Raw genomic sequence first — 10,597 nt, 5'->3', positions numbered from 1 at the left:
GTTTGAAGCCTAAGGATGGGAAAAGAGGGGAAGCAGCAAATCAGTTGTCAGTGGATATATGTGGGATATAGAAAATTAATGTCAGGTCTCCATTGACCAGGGCAAGGTCTGGATCTCCTGGGCTCTTTCCTTGCTGTTCCCATCAGCCACCACTCATCAATCACCTTGGACTCAGGAAACCTCCCCAGCAAAGGTTAACCTGCCACAGAAGTGTTCCTCTAAATGCTTCCGATGAAACAGTAATTGTCAGGGGACAAAGGACAGTATTAACCCTGATAGAAGGCCTGTTCATCATGGTGTCACTGAGAGACCAAGTGCATGGGCATTCAACTGCTTGAATTGCTTTTGTCAACAGGCTTGAGACTTCTTTGTTGCCTTCACACCTCATTCCCGAGGCAAGGAGCACCAATTTCAAGTAAAATCCCAGTATTAGTGTTGAAATGATTACAAATATGTTTTCACATGAGAACAAACGCTTTGCTTGCCAAATCTATTACTGGCTTACAACCACACAGATTTCTGTTGTGTAGCATCCATGCTCCAGTGTAAATACTCAAATCTCTGAGCACAAGTCATCACAGTAAATGAAACACTGCTAAAATGACCTGCAAAATGGTACATTCCATTAAGCCACCTCACTGAAATTCACTGCTAACTTCCCATGTCTAATAAATTATAGATTTTGCAAGGTTTAGCCTTCTTTATTTAGGTGTAAAACATATGTACTAAAGAAGAATGAACTATCCCAGCCTTGTTATGACAAAGGTTTACAGGACAGAACATTTCAAGAGAGTGAGCAACATTCAGAAGAAGGTTTCCAACATGTAGAGGAAGTCTTTTAACCACAGAGATGTCAGAATTCCATAGAAATTTCCACCAAACCCTATTGGGTTTCTCTCACAGGACAATAATACCAAAAAGACACATAAACAATGGTGTTCGGACATTTAGATGATGGAATTAGTTTTCCTAGAGAAATGTTTGCCACTTCAGCCATTTATCTTTCCAGCTGGCACAACATGGCACCAGGACAGGGACATGGAAGCCTGCAGTGCCCAGACTCAGCTGGGGCCAAGCAGGGGATGCTGTCCCAGGGGATGACATCTCCCAGAGCAGTGAGAGAGAACAGGAGCAGGGTGAGACGGGCTGTGCACTGGCAGAGAGGCTCAGAGCCAGCAAATGCCTGTAGCTCTCCTAACTCATCCCTGAAAGCCCACAGAACAAGAGGGAGTTAGAGCTGGGGATCTGGTCCCCTTGTCACCTTCTCTTTGATTAATTATTTCCCCATAAGCCATCTCTCAGTCACCTCTGACTTGTTTCATGCACAAGCCCACTGCTGAAATGCTTGCATAGCAAAAAAGATGCTTGTTCCAAAATCACTCTTCTAATGTATTTAATTTTTTCTTTGATTAAAACCTTGCTAATAGTCCATAATCTTACATTAACCATGAGCAATTTAGAGCCAGATAATGCCCTTCCTGGCAAAACAATTGCTGTGAAGTATAGCTGGATTAGTAAAAGCAGACACCACTGAAGCTGTTAGATAGCACAACCTCTTATTCCATGAAGCACAGGTCTCCCCTGGATCCTGACAGACTTTACTGACCCCCATTTAATTTCCTTCCTCAGTGGCTGCTTCTACTTTAGCTAGCACACAGGGATCCAATGGAGAGTGGGAATCAGAGCAAAGTTCCATCCCTGGGATTGCAATGGTGTAACTAGGTGGTTTTTTGGCCAATATATTGCAGAAAACATTGGGTAACTATTGCATTTTAAAACAATAATTATGGTGAGAAACTAATTTCTACAGATTTGTTTCCATAAGGACCCTCTGTACCTCTCAGCTAACATGAATTTAGAAGTGCAGAATAACCCATCAGTGAGGGGAGCCAATGTTGAGAGAGCTGCTTCTAACAGACTGTGCAGACCCACAGAAAAATACCTGTCATCAGAAATAAATGGATACTCTTTTCTCCTAGACTTTTCAGAATCTATGAGTATCTCTGAAGTGACATAAGAAAAGTGACAGCAAAGCAAGCAGGAGAGCCTGTATGTAAATTACCTGCCTGCTTTAATGACAGTAAAAAAAAAACTGTAAAAAAACCCTCTCCCATTTATTAAAACATTTGCACAGGTGCTCTACAACACTTGTGCAAGAAGCAGCTCTGAAATCAACAGCTCAATGTTAAGGACATCATTCAGGGATGTGCTGAGGTTTAATAATCCAGCTAGAATTTGTATGGCTATTCCCAAAGTGTGCACATCATTAAGGCAAATTTTCCCTCAGCAAAGTACACTTTGGATCTACCTGGTCTCAGAGGGAATGGATGTTACCTGGGGAAAGACAGAGCTCATCTCTGTCTGCATGAGTGGTGCTCCTGCATGTAGGAACAGCTGGTGCTGCCCAAGTAAAAGGACAACAGGCAACTGAGAAATGTGCACAATAACTACTGCAGTCATCAGAAACCCTTGTGGGTGTCTTTGAATATATCTGGGGAAGAAGGAAGAGGAAAGGAAGGAAATGAGAGTCAGAAAGCAGATGAGGAGATTGTGGTGGGATCACCTGATGAATCAAGACACAGAGCTGCTGACTGCAGATGTGAATCAGAGCCATGAAACAACAACAAAGTGATGCAACATTTGGAGCACATTTTCTGTGATGCAACTGAACAAAATTGATCAGATTGCTTTAGTTCACTGGGGCTTTCTTTTCAGCCATCAACAATAATGATGAGGTTAAAAAAAACCAAAACAAGTATAGGTAGAGTTTCATATTCACACATTTTCATCAACTAAAATCAAGAGGGATTATATTGACTAAATAATGTCCTAAATTACAAGATTTCTCTTGGGTCCCTTGTCATGGGGGCAAAGTATGATCATTTAGGGAATTGTGGTTGTTCAATAACAGCAAGAGAATCAAGTCACTTTCATCAGCTATATCAGCCTGTCTAAATTTCACTTTGCCACCTCAGCTGGAAAAGCCTGAGCACACGGATTCCTATGCCACAGATCCCCCATGGCACGGTTGTTGCCCAGAGAAAGCACAAGAGACTCAACTATTTGCAAATTCTCTGCATGAACCCATCCATCTGACTGATAAGAAAAATGCCAGGCTCTGGGTATTTGGTTTGGCAGCAGAGAATGAAGATCTCACATGAGATCCTCAGCAGCTGTGCAGCCTCTGAGCAGCCAGAGGATGGGCTGGTGGTGCCACTGGTGACAGCCCATCACAGTGTGACAAATGAAACCTGCAATGCTGCCCTGCCACTCTGCACATTCATTGTGTACCAAGCCTCTCTACTGGCAGCTTCAAATTGGGCAAATGCCACATGACCCTGAGTGACTTATATAATTCAGACAGTAAAATGTCTCTTCATTTCAGAAGCCATGCTCATTGGGTAGGTTTTCAAGATCACGTTATAATCTTAGAAGGACAGAGGTCAAACCCAAAACCTCAGATTCATAAATAGCAGATAAAAGCTGGTCTACTTCTGGAGCTGCAATTTAAGTGCCCTTTGTTCAACTTCTGTGCATTTTAATTATCCTGGGACTCTCCCTTCCAACGCTGGCACTTCCAGAGGTATGAACTCCTAATGCACAGTGACCATCCAGGTTACAACTGCCAATTATGTTTCCACTTAAAATTCTGTTATATATAGTAGCAGGGCTCTTGACAGTACAAACTCTCCTCTTCAGGCCTCGAATATACTTTTTTCTTTTGGAATACACTGCCATTTCACTGAATGGGTGAGAGTCCTTTGCCTAGAGAAATCCTGCACCTTTATGCTTTGCATCTTGAAGATCATCCAGTCCCCCTGGACTCTTCTGCCCTTCAGGACCTGCCTCTCAAGGGACTCTGTCAACCAGGTTCCCAAACAGGCCAAACTCTGCCCTCTGGAAACCCAGGGCAGCTGTTCTGCTGACCCCCCTCGTTACTTCTCCAAGAATAGAAAACTGCTGTAATTTTGTGATCACCATGCCCAAGACAGCCTTCAACCATCACATCACCCACAAGTCCTTTTCTGTTCACAAAGAACAGGTCTGACATGCTTATTGCAAAAAAAAAGGCACCTCTAGATCTGGGGAGAATCTGACATGTTCTTGACATCTCTGGTGTGCTGTAACTTGTCTGGTATCCATCAGTCATTCTAGAGATTTATCCTAAAGGATTTCTTGTTATAGAGTGCAACTCCAGCAAATCACAGCTCTGTCAGTGCTTAATGCTATGACTGGCATTGCAAGCCCAAACCTTTATTACAGGAAAGATGAGGCACACTTAAAGCTTCTGATTATCCTCTTTAAATAGCAAACTCCGTGTCTGCAGAAAGATCCAACCACTCATTAGGGATGGGCTGCTCTGCAGGCACTGCAGTACCCAGACAAATGCTCTGCCCACTCTGAGTCACACACAGCCCCCAGTGCCACACTGGCAGGTTGAGATACTCCTCGTGTATCCAGGGTGGGAAGAGCCAGGCATTGGTTTTAACAATAAAACACATCATTCTGCAATAATTTAGCTGCATTCATGCTATGAGGAGGGTTTTTCTCTGCTGTCTTCATCTCTAAGGCAGACACTGGAACTTCTTACCAGTAAACCATTGGATCCGTGGATTGTGACACAGCGGGAGAAGGTGTTGTGGATGGAGGTGTCCTTCACATAGGTTGGAGGGCTGTAGCCTCCTTTCTCATCCACATCTCCAGCCATATGGAAATGAATTGGGTAATGCCCCATTGTCTGCTGGCCCATGTATTTCAGTTCCAGACCTTCAATGTGGGTAGCCTTAAAATCAAGACCAATCTGGAGAACAAACGAACAGCAGTCAAGAAACACAAAAATCTGTTGAGGGCAAGGAGAGGGAACACAGGCCTAGAAAGGGCTGCATTTTATCTGCTGAAGGATTTATTGTGTGGAGGGGAGTGTGTGGCTGCAGGGTGGGGGAGAGGGGGCCATGGTGGCTAAGGAGACCCCACTGCTGCCATAGACCCATTTAATTGTAGAAGGAAAGCAATTTATATTTATCATTTTCCATGAGTTTTAGCCAGCTGGGTTCAAATCGAACTTCCTGGGCTAAGCACCACCAAAATCTAGGGAAAACTGGGATTGGGATGTGGAGAATTTATCTCAGGAGTATTGATCACCAGCCTCAATGTCTGCAGGGGCATGACATGCATGTCTAAGCCAAAGGACAGGCAGCAGCCAGAGGGTGGATCTGCTGTACTGTGGGGAGAGCTTGTTTGCTCAAGGGCTGATGAGGAATTTTTCCCTTCCTGCATCTTGGCTTCCTTGCTATGTGAAGGCGTGGCTGGAAGGAGGAAAGGACAAAGCCAAGAGCTCCAGCCTCACCTTGATGTGTCCCCCGAAGGTGTCGAAATCAAAGAAGGAGCAGAGCTTGCTGCTGTACTCGTAGCACTGCTGCTCCATCTCTCCCATCACCAGCACGTTGCGGCTCAGCAGCCCCACCTCCGCCCGCATGTCCACGCCGTCCACCACCTCGCCCATGTGCAGGAACGTGGCCTTCCCTAAAGGAACCAGATCCACTCTCAGGGTTACTCTGCCAGGGCTGCTGGCTTCCCCTGGGCTTCCTGTGGTGGGGCTAATGAAAGGAGCAACCGAGTCAGCACCAAGGGTTGGCTGACACCTCAAAGGAGGGAAGGCTGGAGCACAGGTGACACCCAAGGTCTTGGTGGGATGTTTGCAGTGGAGGAAGTGGGATTTTTGGTCTTAGGTTGCTTCATTTATCCAGGGGGTTAAACCAACAGTCTGTTAGACAAAACACATTTCCTACCTTGAAAGGGAACTTTGGATTACGAGCAGCTGTGTATGAATATCCAGTGCAAAAAAAGCCCTGATGATGCAGCTACTGGAAAGTCTAAATCACCAAGGTTAGCACAGCATTTCCCATAGTGAGACACAGGGAGCTGCTCAGACCCCACAGCACTACTCTTGGGCAAGCATCAGCCAGATCCTGCTAACACCACAGCGGTTGATGCAAGCCAGGAGCAGAGTGGACAGAAAGCCCTGTAGGAATTGTAACAATCACAGCCCCTCACCAAGCCTGTGGGCAGTTAAACCTCTGACTCCCTGGCCTCCCAAACCTCTCCATTTTAGATCTACCCTCACATCTCCAACTTGTTCCCAAGGCTTCCTCCTGCCCTAGTGCAGTCAGAATCAATGGGATCTTCCACCTACCCCAAGCCACACCTCTCTTTGCCAAGCCAAGTTGCTCATAACATCTTCCACACACACCATCCTCCATGGAGGGGTTAGAAGCACAGAAAAACTTTCCCTGGCCTGACCAGAAAGGGGGGAAGTCCAGGCAGTGGGGATGTCTAGAAAGCAAAGTATCTCTTTGTTGTAATTTCATTCAAACATTTTCCTACTACCTCCTTCCTTCCGCAGGTTTTTGCAGAGAAAAGTCAGCTGGGAAAAGGTTCACCTTACTGACTCCATTCTGTATTATTCCAGTAAAAATAAGTAATAAACTCTTTAAGTAAACACTGAACTTTGAGGAATGCTACACTTGCATGTATTTAATTTCCATTGAATCGTTCAAATCCTTAATTAGAAACAAATGGCAAGCCTGAAGCCTGGCTATCCCTGCACAGAACTTTATGCTTCAGCAGAAGTGCCAAGTCAAGGGGAGGATTTTGAACACTGAACCAATATTATTTTTAACCAAAACATGATGCTATGAATGTAAAAAAGATAAGCAAACACCATTCACTCTCTCTTCTCCTGAAGCTGGAAGCAGTTTGATGGCAATAGTGGGGTTTGGGAAGGGTGAGTGCTCCATCCTGCTCTGCCACTGCTGTGTTGTGGGACAGGGTTCACAGCACAACATGTGCCTTCTGCCTGTGCTCCTCTGCCTTCAAAACCATCTCATCTTGTGAAAAACACTCTCTGTTAACTAGGGGAGTGGTGGTGGCCAGTGAGCTGTCTGCTCTTCTCAGAAATTAAGGGCTGCAAGGGACCATGGATTTGCACCTCACTCACCTTTTAAATTGTCTCTCTAGAAAGTCCTGGACTGCCCAATGCCCGTGTTGTTGCCCTGCAGCCAGTGAGCCTCATCAAGTGTGTGGCCAAAACCAGACTCAACCCACCCAAAAAACAGCAGCTTTGCTTCCTTTATCCATATACATGAAAAAAACCACTGCAGTGAGTACCCTTCACATGAGGATACCCCATGCTGGAACCTTGAGTGAGTCTGCAAAGGAGCACAGCTTCTCCTTATGGAACCTTTTTCAAGCTGTTATTTTTCAGTTTTCCCCAGAGCTGACCTCTCCTTGATTTACTGAAATGCAGGAAGGATTTTAGATAATCATAAGAACGTACTATTTGAAGCCACATCCCCAGGATTTGTGGCAGTGAAATTAGATAGGCAGTTTTGTTATTCCTGTGCTGAGCTCTAGAATAATAAATGTCATGCTTGCATGTATTTAATTTAATTTAACACCAGTCCAGACATGCAAAACAGGGTAAGCACTGACAGGAATGTTAAATACGGACTAACCAGTTTCTAAATATAACTTCTTGGGTGCATGTTTTTCACTCCATGCTTTTGCTGATTTGACATGTTTGGAGATAAAAGGAGAGACAGAAAGCAATCCCCTTCCAAAGTAAAAGCGGATTTTGAATAATAGCTCCTTTAATAGAGTTTTGAAAAACAAACCACTTCTCAAGGCAGACAGAAATTCAAGCTCCCTGCAGCAACAGGGCTGAAAGGAGCTTTTGGGAGACAGAGTGGCATGGGAGCCCTGGTGTGCTGTAAATGACTGCTGGGAACCAGCACTACAGCACTGGGCACTTCCCATGGGTCCTGGAGCTCTGTGAGGGGCATTTACAGACACGTGGCACTGCCTGGGGCATGTGTGGTGGTGGGCAGGGAGAAAACCCACAAAAGAGTCTGCCCTGTGGTGAGTCCAGGGAGTTCACATCATCTCACTCTGCAGAGCCACAAGTTTGAAGTTTGGCTGCTGCTCCCAGCTGGAGCCTTCCCAGAGAGCAGCCAGGATATCTGAGACCCTGAGCACTGACCACAGGCAAACCCCAGCCAGGGGTTTGCAAACAGGCCCTGAAGTGGTTTGATGCTAAAAAGGCAACCCTGTGCTTTGAAAGTGGGAGGGATGTGTTGCTGCTTCAGCATCAAAGGCAGTGCTGTGATTTCCCAACCACCAAAAAGCCCCGAGGCCACTGATTCACCTTCTCCTCCTTTGGGTGAGGGTTTGCTGCATCCCTCATGGACAGAGACTGCCCTGCCAGCCTTGTGCCATATTGTAATCTAACCCAAACACAGCCTTGCAGTGGCACAGATCACATCTCCCCACAACAGAGGCACAGGAAAAGCTGCCCGGCTGTGCTGCTGCATGTGTCAGAGCAGTGCCTCCAGTTAGCACAACGTAAATTCACAGGGAAAACTTCCTTCATATGTGGGCTTGCCTGGTGGAAGTCTTGACTCAGCAAAATATGAGCACATTCCTGTGCTTGCTACTCAAGGCAGTGGCTATTGAAGTCAGTTGTTGGTAAGGATAAGGTAATTATTAAAAGGAAATATACATTAAAATAAACATTGATGATCCACTCAGCAAGGGCATGCTTATGTCAACAAAGCAATTCAAAGCAAATGGTACAAAGGAAAACCTGCCACATGTGAGCCCAGCCGTAAAACCTGGGTCTTGGGCCTTATCAAACCTGGGAGGGGTGGGATTTTGAAACTATTTCAACTGCTGCAAATGTGGAAGAGTGCTCAGAATTAGTGAGTTAGATCTCTCAGAAAACCCTCCCAGGTACACTCATGCATTCCTAAATCCCTTGGCTCTAAATGGCCCAAACTGCTAAATCTCCCTTTGAGAAGTGAAACCAGCACTTGAAGGTCTAGATTTGGTGAAGATAAAGTAAAGCTGAGATTCTCCTGGAGTATTTTTTTTTCTCTAAAGTGTCTTTTCTTCTCCTTTGGGCTCTCTAGGGATAAGACCCAGTACCTCATGGTCTTTTGATGTTTCCTAATCACGTTTTTAAGGGAAATGCTAAACACAATTTGTCTGTTAAACCCACAATCCAGTGACAGTGAATCCTTCAAGGCATCTTTAACGTCAGTTCAACTCATTGCAGATGCCAGCCCAGATCTGACAGATTTATCATTTTTGCCAAGCACTTGTCATCACTGGTGGTAATGCCCCTGTTGCTTATATTTAATAACAGACAAATGTTCACACTGGCATCTTCCAAATCCTCATTATTCTGAATTATCTTGCTGAGGTTTGCTGTTGCATCCCTAAGCCTGTAACTCAGCATGGTTTGGGTGAGCTGGCTGGCTCCTTGAGCCACACAGCACAACCTGATGTCCTAATCAATGAATATTCCTCCAATTCATAACTTTTACATGGAAAATTAAGTTTTCAGCAAATAGACATAAAAAACAGCAAATATATAATAAACAGACAAAATAACAGCAATCAGGCACAAACTCCACCCTTATGAACATCTGTGTAAACCTGAATTAGATTCTGTCAGCTCAGCTCCCAGGCAATGCCCCAAGGTAGAAGGAGCTCTGAAAGACTGTTGGAAATGACAATTTCACAAGATTCCCTGCCCTGCTCTCAAGCACCAGGGTTGCCTTAAAAAAAGAGCTTTTGTCAAGTTCCAGCCAAAATGATGCCAACTTCTAAACAGAACACCCTAAATCTCTAAAAATATCTGAATTTTAATAGTGGAGTAAATTCTCCCATCCTTACAGCACCAGATAAATGCTGACACAGGCTGTGAATTTGTGAGACAACTAAGTATTTATACTTTTAATTCAAAGTTCTCTGCATGAACAAGATCACAGTAAACTCCTTATCTCTCTAATATTTGCAACCCAATAAGCAGGATTGAAGAGATGTGTGCTTGAATTCATAGGTTCACCAGTATGTGGGATAATTGGAGTAATTATGCCAGGCACGAATAGTTTTTTCATCCTTTATCAAGGGCATATAGGAGCACAAAAGAGCACTTCATCATTTCTGTTCCATGGTGAAACTTATCAGCATTAGTAGAAACTTCATACAAGAGCAACCAAGATGAAGATAAGACTTGTTCCCCAGAGAAACTAGACAAAATACTTGATCTTTCCTACTATCCAGTTCTATCATAACAACACAACCCTTCCTTCCTTCCTCCCTCCCTCCTCCCTCCCTTTGCCCTGCACTGTTGTCCCTCCCCAAACCTTGTGAAGTTGGAAGATCAAACACTTTTAATCTGTTCCCACAGTGAAAATAATCTAGGCACAAAAAATGACAAGCGAAAAAAAAAAAGAGTTAAAGAAAGCAAGTGGAGGGAAAGGCTCCATTTAGGGGAGTGACCATTTGGGAGCAGGACCTGCAGATCTGGGTCCCCAGGCAAACCACACTCACCCATGGGAGCCACAGTCTGTACATTAGGGCAGCTACTCCAGTAAAAAGTGCAGAAGATCAGAGCCTGTGTGCCCTCCCTCACTTTCTGCACTGAGATTTGCAGATGTGCACAGTTAAATAACTAAATCCTCCTGGAACCTGATGGCAACTGGGTATTAACTCCCTTAAGTTCTTTTGAAAAGCTCTAATCAATCCATTTCTA

At 44.7% G+C, this 10,597-nt stretch overlaps 1 protein-coding gene across 2 annotated transcripts in view; it reads right to left on the bottom strand.

The window, feature by feature from the left end:
• Nucleotides 1-10,597, bottom strand: part of CEMIP (cell migration inducing hyaluronidase 1) — a 48,408-nt gene that overhangs the window by 21,246 nt on the left and 16,565 nt on the right. For both annotated transcript variants that reach the window (XM_031055961.1, XM_005419605.2), the window contains exons 11-12: nucleotides 5,348-5,523; nucleotides 4,592-4,801 (exon numbers count right to left, since the gene is read on the bottom strand). In XM_031055961.1, coding sequence (XP_030911821.1) covers nucleotides 4,592-4,801; nucleotides 5,348-5,523 — 386 coding nt within the window. The remainder of the gene's footprint in view (nucleotides 1-4,591; nucleotides 4,802-5,347; nucleotides 5,524-10,597) is intronic.

The sequence above is a fragment of the Geospiza fortis genome, unplaced genomic scaffold (assembly GCF_000277835.1).
Source record: "Geospiza fortis unplaced genomic scaffold, GeoFor_1.0 scaffold171, whole genome shotgun sequence".
In the NCBI taxonomy this organism is placed as follows: domain Eukaryota; kingdom Metazoa; phylum Chordata; class Aves; order Passeriformes; family Thraupidae; genus Geospiza; species Geospiza fortis.
The sequence above is the reverse complement of the archived record's forward strand: the minus strand, read 5'-3'. Positions and strand labels throughout refer to the sequence as shown.